The 23,431-nt window shown below is 37.6% G+C and overlaps 2 protein-coding genes across 2 annotated transcripts in view; both read left to right on the top strand.

Moving 5' to 3' along the window:
* Positions 1-1,047: 1,047 nt before the first annotated feature.
* On the top strand, positions 1,048-12,663 carry phf8 (PHD finger protein 8). Its single transcript, XM_037684883.1, has 23 exons — positions 1,048-1,334; positions 2,297-2,343; positions 2,464-2,566; positions 2,809-2,894; positions 3,116-3,242; positions 3,502-3,662; positions 3,805-3,946; positions 4,036-4,222; positions 4,337-4,499; positions 4,687-4,774; positions 5,653-5,759; positions 5,858-5,949; positions 7,016-7,105; positions 7,206-7,487; positions 7,594-7,676; positions 7,756-7,925; positions 8,033-8,118; positions 9,828-9,949; positions 10,115-10,446; positions 10,559-10,654; positions 10,756-10,865; positions 11,473-11,833; positions 11,929-12,663. Exons 3-23 carry the CDS (start codon positions 2,469-2,471, stop codon positions 12,015-12,017), a joined length of 3,072 nt encoding a protein of 1,023 aa, XP_037540811.1. The 5' UTR covers positions 1,048-1,334; positions 2,297-2,343; positions 2,464-2,468; the 3' UTR covers positions 12,018-12,663.
* A 1,419-nt stretch (positions 12,664-14,082) lies between these two features.
* huwe1 (HECT, UBA and WWE domain containing E3 ubiquitin protein ligase 1) overlaps positions 14,083-23,431 on the top strand; it is a 43,978-nt gene continuing 34,629 nt past the window's right edge. Inside the window, exons 1-5 of the mRNA XM_037684882.1 lie at positions 14,083-14,123; positions 19,042-19,110; positions 22,688-22,733; positions 22,905-22,976; positions 23,328-23,426. Coding sequence (XP_037540810.1) covers positions 22,932-22,976; positions 23,328-23,426 — 144 coding nt within the window. The 5' untranslated portion in view covers positions 14,083-14,123; positions 19,042-19,110; positions 22,688-22,733; positions 22,905-22,931. The remainder of the gene's footprint in view (positions 14,124-19,041; positions 19,111-22,687; positions 22,734-22,904; positions 22,977-23,327; positions 23,427-23,431) is intronic.

The raw sequence follows: 23,431 nt of genomic DNA, 5'->3' as shown, positions 1-23,431 counted from the left end.
AACAATCTGGCAGGAGATGATGTCACCTATACTTTGACACTGGCCTGTTGGGAGGCATATTGCTACATTTCTGTCCCTTTAAAATGTGAAGAATTGTTTTATATTACACTTGTCATAGCAGCAAAAGCTTTGCAAGAAATTTAGCCATTTAAACAAAAACTATGGAACATTGGCCATTTTCAGTATTTCTTGGATCAGCAGTTATTAAGTGCTACAACAAGCACTTGTGGACAATTGCTGGTGACAGCTAAAACTAGCTGTTCACATGAGGAGGATCATCAGCCTAACGATTGATCGTTGATGCCTTGATGGCCCGGATCTAGGTGCTTTTTATAAGACTGAGTTTAGTGCAAGTCCTCAGACTGACTAAGTATTTTGGATAAAAGATGAAACGTTTCACCATTATTGAGCATGCATCTGGATTTTTCACCATTATTATTATTTTATTTGTCCTGAGGATCTGTCTTAACTTTGTTAGGTTTTTCTACCTGGATTATTGAGCATGCATCAGGATATTTTGACTGTTCTTTTTAGCAGTACAAATACTAAAACAAGGGGTGGGGCGGTAAATATTTCACTGTGTGTGCATGAATTTAAGCCTAACAACTGAGTGGAAACTTTCTAATTTACTATGTGATTACAAAATCCAGACTCAACTCTAACTGAATGATACTAATTAAAGAATACAAAAAACTGTGTTTTTTTTTATATGAAGTTGTCTTGCATAGAAAAACGAAACCAACAAAACTTTAAATGACAAAGTTTGTGTAGACGCCATTCTAGTGTGTACACAAACTGACCCATTCTTACCTTATTCAATATCTTCTAAGTGAAAAAATAAGTAATTAAAAATAGTGTTATTTTTCTTCGCTTTCACAAATTATTAATCTTTTTCTAATTTATTTACAATAAAATGAGGTTACACCGTGTATTTTTTGCGTTATATTAATTTTTTTAACCATCAACTTTCAGCAGTTTTTTTTTTTTACGCATCTCTTTTTGAATGTTCGCAACTTTATTGTTCCGTCATGCGTAGACAACAACGAACAACGGTCTGACGTTATCCCCTTTGAAATGGCGCTGAGGCTGTTTAGTACGCCGTTATTTCTAGTGGATATGCTCGTTTAGCTCTTTTAAAGTTAAGATCTTCTATTGCACTGCGAACATCTGTACCTGCCTTTTGACTTTGGGTGCCATTGAGTTGCAAAACAAAAATGTGTCGAAGGAAATTGTTAAAAATTTACGTTGCATAATAAGGCCGCGGAGGCCCCCGAGCTCGCGTAGAGATTACAACCGCTCGTCAGTGCGCGGCCCTGCTGCAGACCTACACTTCGGTGAGTTGCAAGCGGTTCATACCAAGTTAGCCGAGGTTTGTTAGACTAGAATCAGCTAATTTCATTCATTTCATAAAGAGTGATGCAACAATAGGCCACATAAGTTTAGAATTTCACAGTTATAGTTTTCTAAAACTTGCTTTTCAAACCCCTGCACCGTGTGTTTACAAACAGCTAAGCTAGCAGCTAACGTGACAACCTGAAAGCGTTATTATTGTAACGTTATAAACATTTAGCCGATCCAAAACAGTCTCCTTTTGAATTCCGTGAAAAATATTAAAAGTATTTATCTCAGTGTTTGGAGTTGCATCTTAAAATTTCCATTAATCCGAAGATAGATGTTACTTTATGAGTATGCCATGCTACCGAAAGAAAAACGTAAACAAGTTGAGTGTTCAGCCTAGCTATCTGAGTCGACTTTGTGCAAGAGCACGTTTCTAATCAACAAACTTTTAATGAACATGCGGGGTGCTTGTATTATTATCTATCGGATGACATATGTGCTCCTGCGGCTATGAAGCGCTTTTTTAACGATAAAATAAAGACGATGGTTTTCACAAATACTTTCAATACAAATGAGAATTGACTTGTCATTTTTAGTATTTTTGTGGACACGGTTATTTAAAAACTTAAATATATATATATATTCACTCCTTACGATTATTGTTTTGAGAATGAATTACAGCAACACAATTCTCCCCCAAGTACCATTTTTTTTCAGTCTCAACTGTAATCTAAAAATACTTTGAGTAATATTTTTTTATGGTAAAGTCTACACATGTACAGTATACCAAAATCAAATAATTATAGTTAAATATGTTATTTGTGAAATGCAGGCATAACTGTCATCTTATTTATGAATCAAAACTCTTCAAATGCACTTTTCATGACTGTATTTGTTCAGCACAACAATACACACTAACAGTTTTTTTGTGTTTGTATATGTTTTTTGTTTTTTTTAGGTTTTCAGGAGAATCCCATCGTGCATCTCTGTCAGAAGTATCTGGAGGTGAATTGACAGTTTTGAGTTTCTATTCATCTATTATTTAAATCCTCAATGAAATAGTCTCCATCTTGAATTCAGTTTCTATACATTTGACATTAAATGTATTTTTACGTACACGCACAGATAAAATGGCATCAGTGCCAGTGTACTGCTTGTGTCGCCTGCCCTACGATGTGACACGCTTCATGATCGAGTGTGACATTTGTCAAGACTGGTTTCATGGAAGGTAAATTATATTTGTTTTCTGTTTATTTATATGTATTTATTTTGATTATACTTTACTACAATTTTCAAATGTTAATATAGGATTTTATTCACATTTTCATTGTGTCTTTAACTCTTAAAATTTATTAGGTGTAATAGGTTTCAAATGTGTCAATATTAGCGTAACCATTTAGTCTGCATATTCTGAACCATTAAACTTGTGTAATACAAGTATTTTGTGTGATTATTTATTTTTATGTGTAGCTGTGTCGGAGTAGAAGAGGGCAAAGCAACTGAGATTGACCTCTATCACTGCCCCAACTGCCAAGTTACCCATGGGCCATCTGTTAGTAAGTTTCTTTTCTTTCTTTTTTTTTATTAGAGAGAGAAAGATCTAGCAGAATGAGCACAGAATTTGGCTTCAGTGCTTTTGTGTCCATGTGACTTAAAACCACTTGGTGATCAAATTGCCTCAACGTTACAGTGTGTTAAGCATGCATTCACATTTCTGTTTCATTTTTTTAGAAGTGCACCGGTTTATTTATTTTTTCTAATTCCTCTGTTTTTCCAGTGCGTAAACGGCGTGGAGGCAATAAGCACACAGAGAGAAGTGCTGGTGTAGGAAGAGACCCAACTCGGCCCGTTAAGACCGGAAGTTCACAGTTTGTTAGGGAGCTTCGAAGCCGCACTTTCCCAAGGTAAGAACCCCGTTTGTTATGATACACTAATTCATGTAAGTGCAACACGTTATTTTAGCAACGAAATCTAGAAGAAATTACTAAGTAATTTTATCAAATTGTTTGTTGCCATTGATTGCATTGTATTTACTGACAATCTTTTACAGAAACTGCCTTGTGTTGCATAAAGAATAGTTTGTATTATGGTTAAATTGTTGAACATTCAGTGTTTTTTTTGTGTGTGTGTCTGTGTGTGCAAATATCTGTGTTGTGCTTTCAGTGCTGATGAGATCCTGCTCAAGCCATCTGGAGTGCAGCTGACAGTTGAGTTTCTGGAAGAGCATTCGTTCAGCGTTCCTGTTATGGTGTTGAGGCGGGATGGCTTAGGCATGACCCTTCCTCCATCCTCCTTCAGTGTCAGTGACATAGAGCACTACATTGGTAAAGTTTCACTGCATCATTCTGAAATATCTTGAACTGTTTTCAAATAGTACTGGACAAAACCTTTGCTTTCGCTTACCTAAATGTTTTGGGCTTTTGAATCGATGAAGCGTCTATCATTTTAAAACCCGTTTAATTTTAGGTCCAGATAAAGAGATTGATGTGATTGACGTTCCTCGGCAGTGCGATCTGAAGATGCGGCTAGGAGACTTTGTTGAATACTACAATAGCCCCAACAGAGACAAAGTTCTCAATGTCATCAGCCTTGAGTTCTCTGACACCAGGTAAAGGAAACAAATAATAAAATAAGTATAAGAATGTCTCCTTGTTTCGTCTGTCCTCTAACGGATGTGACATGTTGGGTGTGTTTTAGGCTCTCAAACTTGGTGGAGACCCCCAAGATTGTGAGGAAACTTTCATGGGTGGAAAACCTCTGGCCTGTGGAGTCTGTGTTTGAACGCCCCAATGTGCAGAAGTACTGTTTGATGGGGGTGAAAGATAGCTACACAGACTTCCACATTGATTTTGGAGGCACCTCCGTTTGGTACCATGTGCTGAGGGTAAGAAAATGAAGGTTTTAGGTTATGTTTGATGGGTTTAAATTCAGTTTGTTTTTCTTAAATATAAATAAATTTATAATATTGTAAAAGTTTTATGTTTTTGTGTTTTTTCAGGGTGAGAAAATATTCTACCTTATATCTCCCACTCCAGCCAATCTGGCACTTTTTGAGCGCTGGAGTTCCTCATCCAACCAGAATGAGATGTTCTTTGGAGATCAGGTTGATATGTGTTACAAGTGTTCTCTCAAACAAGGAAACACCCTGTTCATACCAACAGGTAAGAAAAGGTCAGGCTGTTTTGTTTATTTATGTATTTACTGGAATGGTTTCAGCAGAGTCCAACAATAGAAGAAAACTATGGTTTAACATAAGAACTCGTTTTGAAAAGAGAATAATGTTTTTATTTTGACAGTGTTTAACGGTCAAATAAAGTCTGTAGATCAAATACTTCTGTCATTTTCCAGGATGGATTCATGCCGTGTTGACCCCTGTGGATTGCCTTGCTTTTGGAGGAAACTTCTTGCATAGTCTCAACATTGACATGCAGCTTAGGTTAGTTTTTACTGGACTCTTCTTAACATGTTGTATACTTTTTACTGAAATGTTATTTATATTTTAACAATACTTGTGATCAAAAATTCCCCAAGTATAAAATTTGAAACATAACAAGAATTGAATTGTAATTGAAAAAAAATGTTTTTTTTTTCAGGCCTAGTACATTGTCAATCTGAAAAACCAGCATAAGTTTTGAAACTTTTACATTTTAAAAACTGATGGTATTTACAGATGTCTGCACTCACAAGTAGTGCCAACTTTTATTATTTTAAAAAGCCCAGAATAAGAACATATTTATCTAGCCAAAAAAATTTTAAATAACTTTTTCACATTTAAGTGGACATGTTTTTTTTTTAATGTTTGATGCTTTTACTGAATATGTTCTTGTGAACTTATTTTTTGTGTGTCATTCATTTTCATCCTTTATTGTTTGAGTTAATGCCCTATTTTCATCCAAGACATTGTTGTGTATATAATCAAACTAATTTAATTTACGATAGAAATATGCTTTCTTAGATTCTTTAAACGTCTTCAAAACAGCAGAAATAACAAACTAGAGTTAGTAACTCTGCAGGTTTGCTCTTTCAGGGCCATTTCAATACATTAACCAAAAAGGGTGTAAAATGGGTGATTTAAATAGCTAAGATGGAAACATTGTTGTGTCTTAATTGACCGTCTACATATAAGAACCAACTTATCACCAATTAGCTGTCTTTGGCAAGAAAACAACTTCCTAGTAAACTAAATTTTGTTTTGGGTCAAATTTAAACATGAACACACTTAAGAACGATAGATCTGTAAAGATCAGAACTGTTGTGTATTTACAGAATTAACCTGCATGTTTTTGGCAATATTAACTTGTGGTTTTTTTTTAGGGCATATGAAATAGAGAAGAGGTTAAGCACAGCTGAACTGTTCAAATTTCCAAACTTTGAGACGGTTTGTTGGTATGTGGGGAAGCACCTTCTTGATACCTTTAGAGGTGAGGGATTTTGATGAATTTTAAAGTGTTTATGTGAGCTCCTTGATTATTGTATGTCTATTAATTGCTTTAATATTCACTTTTTGATCAACTTAAAGGTTTGAGAGAAAATCGCAGACACCCTGCAAGTTATCTCGTTCATGGAACTAAGGCTCTGAACAATGCCTTCCGCAGCTGGACCCGCAAAGAGGTAAAGTTGTACCTAATTCTTGCTTTTACAGTGTATTTCCTGCCCTGCCTCGTTTCTTTCTCCCCCCTTCCTAATAAGTTATGATAGCTGTATAGAGTTGCTCATTTTATACTTAAATAAATTGATAGATGCTATAACGCAATGGATTTGTGTGTCTAAAATCAAATATTTATTTAAACAATCGCAGTGACCTAACCATACTTCTTAATCTTGAAAGGGGTTTTGAAATTGCAGCATTTAAAGAAATGTCAGAAATTCAAGTATTTTTATTAGCTAATCAGACTTTGGCTGTTTGTATTTTCAATTTCCCACTTGAATGTTCTTCCTTTTTATATGTCAGTAAATGCGTTGTGAAAAGTTGCACAGCAGTCAGTCAAATGCAAATTTCTGTGTGATTTTCTTAAAATTGCTTCAGGCTTTTTCTATTAAAATTATAACAGCAAAAAGTGCTCTGCTATTCATTTCCAAGCTGCCATATTTTGAATGTGAATATGACAGATGGACATGAAAGTGCTTTTCTTTGTCATCTATCCATCCATTATCTTTTACCCGCTTCTTCCATTTTGGGTCGTGGGAGTTGCCAGTGCCCATGTCCAGCAAGCACTTTGTGAGAGGCGGGGGACACTCTGGACAGGTCCCCAGTCCATCACAGGGACACATAGAGACAAACGAGACAAACAACCATTCACTCTCTCACTCACACCTAGGGACAATTTTAGAGTTACCAATCAGCCTAACATGCATGTTTTTGGTCTGTGGGAGGAAACCGGAGTACCCGGAGAAAACCCACGCATGCACGGAGAGAACATGCAAACGCCACCCAGAAAGGCCTCCGGATCAGGATTTGAACCAGGGGACCTGCTCGCTGAGAGGCAGCAGCTCTACCAGTTGCGCCACCGTGCTGCCTCTTTGTCATATAGTTCTGTCAAAAAGCAGTGAAGCCATTTTTCTCTATGGTTCCATAGTGGTGATGAAATTCTTTTAATTTGATATTGTTCATTGTAAATTTTCTGAACATTTTGTAAAATAACGGATTTGCTTTTTTAATTTTTCTTTTTTTACCTAGGCCTTAGCTGAGCATGAAATGGAGATACCAGAGAACATCAATACTCAGACATTAGTAAAGGACCTGGCCAAGGAGATTCGTCTTGTAGAGGTAAAAAAAAAAAAATCTTAATTTTGTTTTGAAGTATTTATTTATTGATTCCCATATCTTAAATCTGTTTTACTCACTAAACTGTGCTTTATTTTGTTAGGATATATTTCAACAGAACCTCGGTCGCACAGGAACTCAGTTTCCAGGTGCATCACTCACTAAACCTCCCCTCAGCGCCTCACAGAACTCTGGACGCCCGCCTGGGAAAAAGAAAGGGCCGAAGCCCAAAGAGGTGTTGGGTGGTTTGGGGACCCCTGGAGCTAAAAAGAAAGGGCCGAAGGGACTTGTCAAATCAGAAGCAGAAGAACTTGACCTGATTGAGATCCATACCAAACATACACTCAAAAAAATTCAACCTGGCAAGTCCAAGCACAAGAACAAGGTATGAGGTTAGCATATTTTTAGAAAAGTAATAACATGCAAGTCAGCAGTTTGGGTGTCTAAATCTTTTTTTTTTTTTTAATGACATTTGCTATTTGTGTGCACAGATGGAGCTGCCTGTAGAGGAGTTTGAGGGAAAGCTAAATAAAAACAAACTTAAACTTGTTCTCAGCAATGGAAAAATCCAAGGGTAAGCATCAAAGTAATCTGAAAAGTTTTTGGTAGCTTGTGTTTATGACAGTTGTGATTTTATGTTTGTTTACTTTTAGTCAAAAAGATGGCAGCAGTAATGGTGCAGGGAGTGCTGCAAACTACAAACATCTCGCCACAGACAAATCCAGTCTTTCAGAACTGGAGTCTGAGGATGAACTGCAGATTGACGAAACCCCCCCTCCACGACGCAAGTCTGCTGGACCGAACAAGAAGAAAAAACTCAGCGGTAAGAATTGAGTTTTAAACATGTCTGATACTAAAATACATTCATTGTTTGGTTTCAAGCCCATCTAGCTATTCTCAACTAATGGTGTTTAAAAAAAATTCCCTCAGGTCTACCCAGGAAGCTGCCTAGAGCTAAACCTTGTTCTGACCCTAATCGCATCAGGGAACCAGGAGAAGTAGACTTCGACATTGAGGTATCTTTGTTGTGGATACACCAAATGTTTTGTCACAAGATTTGTTAAAATTGTCATTCAAGTTTAACAAGTAGAAAATAGCATATGATGTCAGTGGGCTTTTTAAGCCTGGTAGCTAACGAACAGAGGATATTGAAATGTCCCATCAAAAAACTTCTGTTACATGAACATCTGTTTATGTAAACGGGATCAGTGACATTTAATGGTGTTTCAGCCTTTTGAAGGTGCACCACTATTTTTTGTGGAATAATTCAACTTGTACCTCTTGTGCTTGTAAATTAAGGGCTATGGGGATACTTGAAAACGAACAATAAATCTGTTTAACTAGACAAATAGCTTTAGTTTTTCCTTGTATCTCATGAAAACTGTCTCCATAAAGTGGAGCAAGGGTTCAGTGACTCTCTCAGCCATCCTCACTGCTGTAATGCATTTTCCATTTCACGGTAAGAAATGGTATGAATGTAGGGGGCAGTACTCTGTTCAACCTAAAGAAGTGCAGCTTCTGATTAGGGGTGCACCGATAAATCGGTCCCGATTTCCTTAATTTTGGGAGATCGGCTGATACTTACATGAGAAACCAATTGTACTGATTTTTTTTGTAGTTTTTAACCATTGTCTAAACTTCATTTATATTTCAGAGCCAGTTAAAACAAATTTGTATTGTTTCTAGGATATTGTTCAAGGGTATGCTTTTCAATAAAATAAGATTGGAAAATTGAAGGTTCATTGTGGCCTTATAACACCTGACAGTGACACGTATAAAACAAAATCTGTATCGGCAGGTCAGGCTTTTTAGAAATCTGTGATCGGCCAGAAAACTGTAATCAATCGGTGCACCCCTACTTCTGATCTTTCTGACCGGATGTTTGGTTTTGAAAGTCCAGAATAAATCTTCAGTTTTGTTGACTCACAATATCATGAGAGGTTTCAACCACAGCTTGGGCTTATTTTAAGAAAGCTTCAATATCATTTCAGCCCTCCTTCGTTGCTTTTCTTCCGAGGTCTAAAGTACAGGATAGATAAGACAAACTTAAATCAAGTTAAGTGTTCAATGATCTGGTCTTCTCTGGTTTGTTATTCATGCCTGGAAGTTGCTATAGGATCCTCTGGTCCTTGCACCTCGTGTCCCTGGAATCACAGAATCTGTCCTAGTTTATTCCTCTGTGCATGCCTTCCTAATGGGCAGGTAGACGTTGTTTTGTTGCCAATCTTAGGAATACTTCGTGCCCTGACCTGGAAGCTGCAGTCTTCTCCATCCAAGGATGAAGACCTATGTTTGAGGCCCCTATGATCCAAGTTTTTCTGACTGGCACAACTCGTGAACTTTACTTCAAAAATATATTTTCTTCAGGATACACCTGATGGTTTACAATCAAGACATTTGCATACTTTTTTGCATCAAACATACCATGTTTCCTTTTTTTGTATTTACCTGTCTCGGATTAATGATGTGGATTATAAAACGATAGCTTTCTCATTTTCACTATTGTTTTAACCTGCTGAATGCTCTGGCTGCTTAATTACTTCTGCACGGTGACAACACACTATAAAACTGAAAGATAAATATTAATCTATCAAACAAGTTTCCTAAGGTCATTTGTTTATTTATTTATTTTTCTGTCAGATTCTTACCTGTTTATTTTTCAAGAACATTGTTCACATTTCCAGCTTATCTTCAATACTCAAGTAATGTGTTTGCGTGTCTTCAGGAGGACTATACTACTGATGAAGAGGCGCTGGCAGCCCATGGAGTGAAAGGTGGTGCAGGAGGCATTCTTGATCTGTTAAAGGCCAGCAAACAAGTGGCGGGCTTAGACCCTGCAACACTCAGGTTTGATTGCTTTCATTCTTCATTTCTTTTCGGGTAATCATTTTTTGTTTTTGTTTTGGCAGTATTTTATTGACTTGACATGTAATCATTTTTTAAAGTTTTATTTTGTCAAATATTTAAAAGGCTGAACATTACATGTGTATATTCTTTTACTTTTCATCTTAGTGAGGAAGCCCCAGCCTCTCCCAGCACTCGAGATGCCATCCAAGGTATGCTGTCCATGGCCAACCCCCCTTCCTCGTCCTCCTCTTCCTCCTCCTCTTCTCCTTCATCTCTCTCTGGGGGCCTGACAGAAGGATTAAGGGTCATCAAGGAAAAGGGTGGAAGAGCTGTGTGGTTGACAGGAGGAATCAAGAAGACTTCGAACCTTGAGAAGAAACCAATCATCCAGCGGCCCGGAAAACGACCAATCAAAAGGCCAGCTCGTCATCTGAGCGATGAAGAAAGCCCTGATGAGCAAGAGACACTTGGGACTTGTTTTAAAGATTCAGATTATGGTGAATAACACACTGCATTTCATCTGCTTTTGTGGGGAAAAAAAAGGTTTTTAAAGTATAGCTATATTTGACTTTTTAGTAAAAGTTAAATGATGTCATTCAATATTTTAAGTATACCCGTCTTTGGAGTCTGATGAGGAAGACCATATCAGCAAAACTAAGATGAAGAGGAAGAAAAACTGGGATGACACACCTTGGAGCCCTAAAGGTACTTGGAAATAATAGCCTAGCAAAACAGGACACATTTTATTTTTTTACTTTCTGATGGTTAATCTTTCATGAGTTTTTTTGTTTTTATTGTTTTTACAGCAAGAGTGATGCCGACTCTTCCTAAACAAGAGCGACCTGCCAGGGAAGGGGCCAGAGTTGCCTCTGTAGAAACAGGCCTTGCGGCAGCTGCTGCCAAGTTGGCACAACAAGTGAGTGTGAAAAGAGAGCACCTCAGAGATAGAAATACAGTAGTCCCTCGTTTATCGTACCCTGAAGCCCCGCGATAAGCGAAAAACCGCAAAGTAGGAATAGTAGTACAAGTAGTATGTAGTCGTTTATTTTAGTATATATATATATATAGGTGTTTAAAACACTTCCCACACTCTTGCGATATTCTAAACAATGTTTCTAAACTCTAAACACTCTAAAAAAGCACAGAATGTCATGATTTCAGCTCCCTGCCTCCTCGGCCACGCCCACTTCTCTGCTGCAGAGTGAAAATATGACAAGTTGCATGAAGAAGCTTCTCCTGCAGCTTGGGCTGCACACTGGTGCAGGAGGAAGCTTTTTCTGCAGCTATGGTCTGCACATAGGTGCTAAATAATTTATTTTGAATAAAGATTTCATGCCAGTCGTGCGGCTCATCCATCAATCGGCCACTTGTGTGTCATGTCCAATCTTATTTTGAAAAATAGCTATAGAACGAGTCCGCAAAAACCAAACCATGAAGTAGTGAGGGACTACTGTATGTATAGGTGCGTAATACACAGTGAGTAGTGCAGTAGAAAAAATAATTTATTTTTGGTTATGATTCAGGAACAGCAAAAACCTGCTAAAAGGAAGTACACCAAAAAGCAACATCCTCCTCCTCCTGTCGTCAGTCCTCCTCCTGTTCAAAGTGAACCAGCCCCACCCTCTCCAACATCTGCTCCAGAGTCTGCAGCAGATCTCAGCCCAGACAGGAGAATGGATTATTACTCTGCCAGTTTGTTAGACCATGAATACACAGCAGGGCCAGGACCTTTTGGTCCTGGAGGCCCCAGGGGCAGTGGAGCCATGGCTCCTGGTGTGTTCCTCACTTCTCGAAGGCCTTCCCTGTCGCCTCAAAATAGCAGTTGTCATTCTGGTGCATCCCCTGCAAGTTTAGCCAGCCAAGGAATAACAGGAATCGGTCAAGGTAGACACAAAACTTGACTATGAGCACATTCACAGCATTTATTTTATTTTTTTGCATATTGACTCCTTAATATTTTCTTTTCTTCATCACTGTAGGCAAACGCCCAAAGAAAGGACTTGCGACTGCAAAACAGAGACTTGGAAAAATTCTGAAAATTCATCGCAATGGAAAACTTCTCTTGTGAGAGATACTAAAAAATGTGGCTGAAGACCGTAAGAATGAAGAAAATGCCCAAGTGAAGTAATCGGAATACATAAAAGAGGGTTATATTTTGTACTTTTGTTTATTTTTTTTCCACTTGTGATTAAACCTCATTACATGTTGTCCTTCAGAACCCACTTACCCACATCTGCATCAAGGTCAGAGGCACATCTGTGACTTATGGAAATCACTGTCATTTTCTGGTAGCACACTTAATGTGTAAATTATTTGTTAATATCACAAATTTGATACTGATAGTGGACATTTTTGCAGATAATTGGGCTTTAATTTAGAGTGATTATAGTTATTTTTTATTTTTTAAATTTTTAAACTTGTTTTTGCGCTCTGAAATTGTACTGTCCATTTTGCATTTTTAAAGGGAAAGTTCAAATAAGTGCAAACTAATTCTGTAGTTTTGTTTATTTTAATAGTCCCATTTATTCCAGTTGTTATAAACTTGTTTGGCAGGTAATATTCCAGGACACCGTGTCCTCATTTATTGACATCCTTCATATGGTTTTATTTATTATTTTACGTATTTATTTACTAAGGCAGAATTTTGTGATTTTTCTAGCCTGTTTTAATGTAGCATGTTTTTGCCTCCCCTTTTTCATAATCTGTATGTTCGACAACGTAAAGCCTGTATAAAAAGTGTAGCCATTGCTATTTTAAGTTTACCTTTTAGTTTTGTCATTGTACATATTTGTATAATTTGTAATTTATATAGCTAAATTGGAAAAGAAAATCAAAGAGAATGCATGTTGCCCTAGGTTTTGGCAGCTTTCGTGGGTCATATGTAGAGATTTGTTTTCCTTACCACAGAATGTACTAGTGATCAAATGTTGGAGGTGTAGATTTAACTTTAAAAAAGACATTGTTATGGTGCAGGATATGAAACATGTAAATAGGTGTTGTAATTTAATTTTCTTTTTGTAGTTTAAAAATACTTTCAAATCTTTCGTAACGACTTGTACATGATACGTTGCTGTACTTAGGAAACATCATAGCTCTTTTTTTATATTTGTATTCATCAACTGTCATACTATGTTCATGTTGTCTTGTTAGTGTACTATTGGAAGTGTGCTGGGAAAAAATGCCCTCTCTAAAGTTCATCCATTTAGTTTTATATTGTTCATATTTTGTTTTGTTAAGCGCTTGTCTTCAGACATATTTTTAATATAATCTGGAAAAAGTTTAACGTTCAAATTTACCTTGACATAATTTTTAATGACGTTTATTTTCTGACCACCATACAGCTAAAAAGTAAGATTTGTTTTGTGTTTATTGCACTTATGCGTTCGGGAATATTTTGTTTTCCTAACATTTGAGGAAAAAAACTTGGATTTACGGTATGTATTTTTCTGGTATACACAATGAATATTTTGTTGTAATAAACACATCTAGACATAAAAGTCTGAAAATGGTTTTATATTATTTGTATTGGAAACATCAATACTTTTTGAGACTACCATTTTTTTTATCCATCCATCCATTATCTTTTACCCGCTTTTTCCATTTTGGGTCACGGGGGTCGCCGGTGCCCATGTCCAGCAATCACTGCAAAGGGCAGGGTATACCCTGGACGGGTTGCAAGTCCATCACAGGGACACATAACATGCATGTTTTTGGTCTGTGGGAGGAGAGGCCCCTGCCTGGGATTTGAACCAGGGACCTGCTCGCTGCGAGGCAGCAGTTCTACCATTTGCTCCACCGTGTTGCCCAATTAATTTTTTAAGTTTAAAGTTCAAATTGACCTTGACATGTTTTTTAATGACATTTATTATATGGACATCATACAGCAAATATTTTCCCAATTTTATTAAATAATTTGGCAGTGGGTTAACACATTTGTTAGTAAAAAGTGCCATTTTATTTAGCTGTAAATACACATCCATGCTAAACGAACTACCATAAAACCTATAAAATCGTATGTATTTTCGCATGTACGTAAAATAGTAAGTTTTATACAATGTCTTCGACCAAACTAGAACTTTCTGTCAAATCTCGTATGTATAATGTGGTGTTCTCGCGAGATTCCAACCAGTACCACATTAGTGCAAGATGGAGAAGTAGATGTAACGCATTTGAGGTAAGCAGAAAGACTTGATCTAGGCTAAAGACGCAGGATCTGGCTGCGGTTGCTGATCTTTTTTTTCCTTTTAATTAGTATCAACCATTTCTAATTATTCGCACTTACGGCGACATCCGAGAACGGAAACTAGTGTTTTTTTAAGGGTAAAGTATAAATCTGCTGTGTAAACCGCCATTTTTCACGGATGGAGCATTGTGCGCAGCGCTAGCTAGCTAGCTAGCTTGATTGAAGCCCTGAAACACGCCGCAAAAACACTACTTTGTATAGGTGTGTACGTTTTTACAAGTTCAAACTTAATGTCGTTGAACGATACGTGTACTTATGGGAAATAATAGGACGACCAGTAACATTTTAAATGTGTGTCAGTGTGGGAAAGTTGACTTGGGGATTTGCTAACGTTAGCCGTGAACGTAGAGTGAAGCCGAAGTAACGTCACGTCGCTTGCATCAACTTTTAACAGCTAACGTTAGCGCCAACACAAGCTGCAACTGCGTATGTAGCTACATTAAAAACTGACACCTACGACTCATTTAGTTACAAGCAACGTGGATAACCTGGAGTAGTATAGATGTTTTGTATCCCAAGTACTGTTGTCAAACTCTGCGTCATTTATTTAGCCTCGTGGACGAATTAGATATCTGCAACATAGCTGCTTTTTTAAACCGTTTTGTTTACATCTAAATCAGGCGCACCAATCTGTCAGATGATTGTAGTTAGCTGACATTAACTCTTGACAGAGCAACTAATACAAACATAGCCACTTTAAATAAATAAAAAAAATCGAGCCATTGCTTGCACCTGTTCAGCCGCTTGTCTGGTAACGTGACAATAATTCAGATCCATGGGGCGTGTTGCATGAACTGAAAGTTACCAAGAATCGTAATTTTTGTAGTTACTTTGGACGTATTTTGGTTGTTGTTGTGCATTTTATTTTAGGAGCATTTGATTTACTTTGATTTTCTCTCAAACAATATTTACCCTCCTTCTCTCAGTGATACTTAAAAAGCTTTTGTATTGACACGAAACTTTAAAGCAGAGTGCAGCGACAGGACCAAAGAGTTTTCCACCTTTGTAAGTTAAAAATCGATAAACTAAGGGTACAGTGCCAATTGGTTTACAGATATTGAACAGACGTATTACAATGAAGCTGTAAGGTTGGAATTTGGCCCAAACAGAATAAAAACATGAACCAGTTCTGTCACCTTTTGTGGGTGATGGTCTTGCATTTTATTACTGTGTCTTATCATCTCAAACTCCTTTTTGACCAATATGGCCACTTTCCAGATAATGCTTATCAAATGAACTCATCACATACTGGTGTCTCAAATAGAGAAGTGGTTTAATGTGCTCGATTTGCCTCCACAATCATAAGTCAAACAGCACAGTTAAGATGTGCAGCAGGAAAGCACACTGTACAAACCTGGTTATTGTAATAATGTACCAGTAAATAGGTACCAAAGTTTTTGAATGGTGTTTCCAGTTCCTTGTTAAATCGATACCACATGAAATTGTGGTATTTAAATGAAAAAAAGAGTAAAAGTTTAGTTATGAAAGACAAATTCAGTTGAATTTTGCATTCCACTTTTACTTTGCCATGCCAATTCAAACATTTTATATTTTAGACAAGCTATCAAAAGTAAAAACAGGTTTTACAAAAAGAACTTGCCCTTATAAAAATTTCAAAAATAATATTTTTCTGGTGTGTTTGCACTCGTCATCTACTGCAAATGATGTTTCTGGTGAGAAAAATTACATTCTACAAACATTTCAGAAGATGAAGACTTTTTGAAAGCTTTGTTTTGAGTGTTTTTGTGTTAAATGGCAAATGAACTGTACTTGCGTAGAACCTTTCTGCTTTACAACACAAGCTATCATTTACCCTTCCACTTACACATTCATATGCACGCTACTGCATCTTTACAAAGCTAATATGAATAAACCATTCTACAGAGTAATCACTGCTTTTGATCACATTCACTCACTGGAGTACACCAGGGGCAATGAGGGGGTCAGTGTCTTGACAGAAACCCTTTGACATATGACTGCATACTGGTGGAGTCAAACCTCTGACATTTGTTGGAAAATGACTGCTCGAACCACCGATCTACAGCCGTCCTAGTGCTTTTGACAAAGATTTGGGAGAAGCAATGATGTTGCAGCCTTATGCATGCCCACAATTGCATATATGTGTAAAGCATGTTCTGGGAACCACTGTGACAATGGAGCTGTTTTTACCTACAGTTCTGTCTGACTTAAGCGCTTGCACTAAAAATGTTATTTCTTGAGGTGAACTGACAAACTGTCAATCAAAAAACATGCTGCAGTTGTTTTGGGAACTTGTTTCAGCGTAAAAAAAAAAAAAAAACTAGCTATGATGAAGATTTTCCTCTACTGTATATATTTTTTCATGTTAACTTTGATGTTCTCGCCTCATAATTATTGTGGTTATTTCATTGCCCTGTGTTCATCATGTCTGAACTTGTTTTCCAAATTGAGGAAAAACACATGAAAATTGCTAGTGTAGCTGAGGCCATATTTTAAAGAAACACATTGTGGATGCCATAGTTTGAAAAGCACAATGGTTTTGAGGTGTTTAATGAGGAAAATGTGTTGCAAAATGGGTCTAATTTGGGCTAAGTTGTTTAAATTTCTTAGTCAAACAGGAATAAATTTACTGTTTTAATTAATTTTGACAAGACAAGTTTACAAATATCCGTCCCTCCATTATCTTTTCCCACTTCTTCCATTCCGGCCTGCTGGGGTCACTGGTGCCCATATCCAGCAGTCACTGTGTGAGGCGGGGTACACTGGACAGGTCGCAAGTCCATCATAAGAGAATCTAACTAACCACCATTGTTACTCTCACCCACACCTTGGGACAATTTAGAGTTACTACTTAGCTTAACATGCATGTTTTTGATCTGTGGGAGGAAACTGGAGTATCGGGAGAAAACCCACATATGCATGGAAAGAACATGCAAACTCCACCCAGAAAGGTCCCAGGCCAGGATTCGATACGGCAACCTTCTTTCTGAGAAGCAATGGCTCTACCAACTGTACCACAATACCACCCTAAATGTATGATTATGTAATAAGAGTTTTGCTTTCTCTGAATCACTTTTTGGGGGGCTTAATTCTATTTTTTTAGTTGTAGTTATGTTTGCAGATGCAACCTGGTCATGGTGTCTTGTCCCTTCCCAGACTTAAAATACTCTTTTAACAAATTCCCAGTTACAAAGTGCAATGAGAAAAATAAGTATTTGAACACCCTGCAACTTTGCAAGTTCTCCCACTTAGAAATCATGGAGAGGTCTGAAATTTTCATCTTAGGTGCATGTCCACTGTGAGAGACGTAATCTTAAAAATAAAAAAAAAATCCGGAAATCACAATGTAAGATTTTTTAATAATTTATTTGTGTGTTATTGCTGCAAATAAGTATTTGAACACCTGCCAATCGGCAACAATTCTGGCCCTCAAATACTTGTTAGCCTGCCTCTAAAAAGTCCACCTCCACTCCACTTATTTTAAATTAGAAGCATTTGTTTGAGGTCGTTAGCTGCATAAAGACACCTGTCCACCCCACACCATCAGTAACACGCCAACTACTAACATGGCTAAGACCAAAGAGCGGTCCAAAGACACCAGAAACCAAACTAGACATCCACAAGGCTGGAAAGGGCTACGGGGCAACTGCCAAGCAGTTTGGTGAAAAAAGATAAACTGTTAGAGCAATTATTAGAAAATGGAAGAAGCTAAACATGACTGTGAATCTCCATCGGACTGGGGCTTCATGCAAGATCTCACCTCGTGGTGCATCAGTGATCCTAAGTGAGGAATCAGCCCAGAGCTACACGGGAGGAGCTGGTCAATGACCTGAAGAGAGCTGGCACCACTGGTTCCAAGGTTACTGTGGGTAATACACTAAGACGTCATAGTTTAAAATCATGCATAGCAGAGAAGGTTCCCCTGCTTAAATCAGCACACGTCCAGGCCCGTCTTAAGTTTGTCCATGACCATTTGGATGATCCAGAGGAGTCATGGGAGAAAGTTCTGTGGTCAGATGAGACCAAAATAGAACTTTTTTGGTCTTAATTCTACTCGCTGTGTTTGGAGGACGAAGAATGATGAGTACCATCCCAAAACACCATCCCTACTGTGAAACATGGGGGTGGAAGCATCATGCTTTGGGGGGGGGGGGGGGGGGGTTCTGCACATGGGACAGGACGACTGCACTGTATTAAGGAGAGGATGACCGGGGCCATGTATTGTGAGATTTTGGGGAACAACCTCCTTCCCTCAGTTAGAGCATTGAAGATGTGTCGTGGCTGGGTCTTCCAACATGACAATGACCCGAAGCACACAGCCAGGAGAACCAAGGAGTAGCTCCATAAGAAACATATCAAGGTTCTGGAGTGACCTAGCCAATCTCTAGACCTAAACCCTATAGAAAATCTTTGGAGGGAGCTCAAACTCTGTGTTTCTCAGCAACAGCCCAGAAACCTGTCTGATCTAGAGAAGATCTGTGTGGAGGAATGGACCAAAATCTCTGCTGCAGTGTGTGCACACCTGGTGAAAAACTACAGGAAACCTTTGACCTCTGTAACTGCAAACAAAGGCTACTGTACCAAATTTTAATATTTATATTCACAGGTGTTAAAATACTTATTTACAGCAGTAACACACAAATAAATTATTTTTTAAAAATCATACATTGTGATTTCCAGATTTATTTTTTTAGATTGTCTCTCACAGTGGACATGCAGCTAAGATGAAAATTTCAGACCCCTCCATGATTTCTAAGTGGGAGAACTTGCAAAGTTGCAGGTTGTTCAAATACTTATTTTCCTCACTGTAGCTTGTTTTCTGTAATTCTGGATGCTTTGTTATATCACTTTTTGTTTCGTTTTTCCTCAGACTGTTTAAAGAAATTGCAAAGCAAGCTAATGGGAGAATGGTGGAGCTGTTGAACCAAAATAATTTCTGGTATGTACTTTTTTTTTCCCCCCCTTCCATTGATAATAATGGTTTTAGTTAAACACGTTTATATAAGTCATTGGTATTGGTGCCCAACAAATATAACCACAAAACTGATCCAATTGTTAAACTAAAGTTATAGGTGTTCTTTTCTGTTTTTGATAGTAAAGAGTTATAATCAAATGTAGCTATAAAAATAAAATCAAAGTGACCAAATAAATGCTTACCTTAGTTAAGAAAGGTTGAAGTTTCTGTGTTTCAGTAGTGGTTTGGCAGTGTACAGCTACCAGATTCACATCTGGAGTGCATAAATGAAAACGAGGTTGGGACAAAGAGAAAGCAAGATGTATTGGGCAGCACGGTGGTGCAACTGGTAGAGCTGCTGCCTCTCAGCAAGCAGGTTATCCTGGTTCAAATCCCTGTCCGGGGGCCTTTCTGGGTGGAGTTTGCATGTTCTCTCCATGCATGCGTGGGTTTTCTCAGGATGTTCCGGTTTCCTCCCACAGACCAAAAACATGTATGTTAGGCAGATTGATAACTCTAAATTGTCCCTAGGTGAGAGTGAGAGAGTGAATGGTTGTTTGTCTCGTTTGTCTCCGTGTCCCTGTGACTTGCGACCTGTCCAGGGTGTACTCCACCTCTCGCACAGGGACGGCTGGCCATGGGCCCCAGCAACCCCCGCGACCCAAAAAGGAAGAAGTGGGTAAAGATAATTGATGGATGTAACATTATTTAATAGGAGAATGTAATAGGAGAACATTCTTTTCAACATTACCAGGAAGGCTATATGGCTATATTTTTGGAAGTACTATCATTTAATGATATTTTGTTTAGGTAGTAATGTTGTTTAATATTTTAATGTAATAAACACGAATTGTAAATTAAAATTGTCTTTAGAGGATGAGGATACAGAAATAAAAATATGTCTTTAGAAATAGTTTGAGTGATTGTTGCAATATGTTTGCAGAGACGTGTCCAAAACTTCTGACATAAGTCTGCTTTATACAGATTTTTTAAGGATTAGCATGATGCATAATGGAAATAGTTGCATCCTAAACACATGATGTGCTCCAGTTTTATTGAATAAGACACAACATTGTTTCACTTGCACTTCTTAGACGTGTGTGTAAAAGCATGTATAAAATGCATAAAGGCATAGCGCAAGGTTCAAGCTTGTGTTTTTTTTTAATATAGTTATGTTGAATGTGTTGTAGTACAGGTGCATCTCAAAAAATTAGAACGTCATGAAAAAGTTATATTTTGTCAATCATTTCAGAAAGTGAAACTCCTGTTATATAGATTCATTGTACAGAATGAAATACTTCAAGCCTTTATTTCTTGTAATTTTGATGATTATGATCAATAAATAATGAAAAAAATAAATAAATTAAATGTCTCGGAAAATTAGAATAGCCAGCTTTTGGTACCTTTGGCAGCAGCGTGTGCAGGAGCCAAGTCCTGCTGGAAAATGAAATCGGCATCTCCGTGAAGCTCGTCAGCAGAAAGAAGCACAAAGTGCTCTGAAATGTCCTGGTAGATGCTGTGTTGACTGTGGACTTCAGGAAACCCAGTGGACCAACACCAGCAGAGGACATGGTCCCAAATCATCACTGACTGTGAAACTTCACACTGGACTTCAAGCAACATGGATTCTGGGCCTCTCCACTCTTCCTACAGACTCTGGGACACTGATTTCTAAATGACATGCAGAATTTACTTTCATTTAAAAGGAGGACATTGGACCACTGAGTAACAGTCCAGTTCTTGTTCTCCTCAGTCAGGTAAGACACTTCTGATCAGGAGTGGCTCGACTTGAGGAATGAGACATTTGAAGCTCATGTGAGGAGTTAATCAGCTGATTAGGGTGTGACACCGTGAGTTAAAAGTACTGAACACAACATTCACAATATTCTAATTTTCTGAGACGCTAAACTTAGGTTTTTCATTATCCCTGCATCCAATAAGCATCAAAATTACAAGAAATAAAGGCGTGAAATGTTTCACCTGTAAGCTATTTAAGTTTCACTTTCTGAAACTGACAAAAAAAATTGAACAATATTGTATTTTTTAAGATGCCACCAGCATTTGTTAATGTTGGTCGTTTGTTAGGAGAGCTTAGCGTAACATTGAGATGCATCCTAAATAGTTTTTTTTTTTTTTTTGTTAATATGCATTGAAGCCAGCAGCCCCTCACTCTCAGCAGCGTTACCGTTATTCACTTTTTGCACACTACCTCCAGTTATGACCGTGCCAACAGCTAATGGCTATTAACTATGGGAACGAATGCGGATACGGTGATAACCCAGGCGGATGAACATAAATCTTATTCGATTTGGTAGCCGGTAGTCAACTCGCTCGATCAAAAATATAAAAACAAAAGTCGCAGTGTCACGTTAGACCAGTCGGACGATGATTCAGCTAGTTATTTTGCGTTCGTCTCGCTGTTCAGCCATTGGTAGCTAGTGTGTGTCCTGAATCTGTGGCTGTAAAACCGGAGTTAAACGAGTCAGAGCCAAGTAACGTTGCCTTCTGCAGGTATTTGACACACGCATACACCTCACTGTGGCTGATCACTAAGCGCCGTTTACAGTTTTGGTTGTTGTTGGAGCATAAACGGCATTAGAGGTTAGCTTTTGCGGCCTGTGAAACCCCGACCTCTATTAGTGAAGAATCCGGTCAGAGAGGATGGTGACTCAGTGAAGTCTCGTTTGACAGCTGCGGTAGAAATTATACAAACTGATTATATTTCGATTGGCTGGACTTCACATGTTGTTTGTTTGTAACATATGAGCATATTTGTGACTTGTTTGACTTTAACAAGACGCATCAGATTAGTGTTTGTTGGGAAGATCGTTTTTTAGTACCGGTAGCTCAGTGCTAACTGCTCAGGTTTAACATTGTCGATCGATTTGTTCGTTACGTTAAGATTACCAACGTTTCTAAACTGTTATTATGCAGATCGGTCTACCCATTAAATCGGTCTGCATATATGATACTAATACTTTTAGTTAAACGTTTTTGTAAGGTCTAGTTAGCATTGGGTAAATAATGTGCTACGGTGAGGTTAGCTTGTTAGCAACGTAGCTGTAACTTTAATCAACGTCAAGTCTGGAGCGTTTGTGACGGACATGCAGGTGGTTTTGTAGTCTATCAAATAAAATCTGACGCAGTCTTCTAAATATTAAAGTTTTAAGTATAAAATTGGGCTCTAGGTAATTTGATTAACTTTGTGTCGCATGATGCTCACTAGCCCCTAGCTAACATCAGTTTGCTTTGTGAAAACAAGAATACAGTAAATAAAAAACAAGTAAATTTAGTTGTTGTTTTTTCTTCGGTTGTGGGTTTTGACCAGTCATTCGACTACTATTATGGATGTTTAGGAAAGATGATTATCTTCAATCACATATTACCACCGTACATATTGAAACTGTTGATTTTCTGTATTTTGTTTTGTAACGCTACAATATGATTCCTAAATAGACAGTATCTGTTTTTTTGTTTGTTTTTGTTGTTGTTGGGTTTTTTTTGTTTTTTTGGTGAACAGTATATTTTACACATGTGAAGGACTTTATTCTTGTTTTTGTAGGTAATGTGACTGGAACATGCTGTGAAGTGGGTATTGCCTGTTTTCTGTAAGTGTTTGACCCTTTTTTGTTTTACTCATTTTCTATAATTTGTCACCCAATTTTGTTCAAATTTCAGTATTTGGTTTATATTCTTCAAATCTCTATAATAAGCAGGCCTGTTAAATCACTAAGTATTGCATCATAATTTGTTTTTTATTTAAAAACGTTTACAAAAAGAAGAGCAGCAGATAGAGATTATCTACAATGAAGGTTGACAGAAGCAAGTTAAAGAAAACACCTACAGAAGCTGTGAGTATGCATTTTACTTGCTTTATATTTTTTTGTTTTACTAGTGTCATATTAAATTTTTACAATGGGATTGTTTAGACTAACTTCTTCCCATCTCACTAGATCATGAGTGAATCTAGCTCTTAACCTTTTATAACTTCTGACACATATTTTTTTACACCTTTGCATTCCACGTTAATTTTGTGTTTTGTTTATTGTGTTGGTATATCAGTCTTTTTTTCAACAATTTCCTGCAGGATCAATAAAGTTCTATCTTATCTTTTTAAAAATGTTATATAGGGAAAAATACGGCATAGGTGGTTTCTAAACTTAGTTTTGCAAACCATTTTTTTGTTCCTTCTGTACCAACAGCCAGCAGACTGCAGGATACTTATAGATAAGCTCAAGGCGTGCAACGATGAACAACTACTGGTTGAATTGCAGCACATCAAAACCTGGAATATTGGCAAGGTAAC

This window comes from Nematolebias whitei, chromosome 11 (genome assembly GCF_014905685.2).
Source record: "Nematolebias whitei isolate Nwh7 chromosome 11, NemWhi1, whole genome shotgun sequence".
Classification (NCBI taxonomy): domain Eukaryota; kingdom Metazoa; phylum Chordata; class Actinopteri; order Cyprinodontiformes; family Rivulidae; genus Nematolebias; species Nematolebias whitei.
This window is presented reverse-complemented; position numbering and strand designations above follow the sequence as displayed.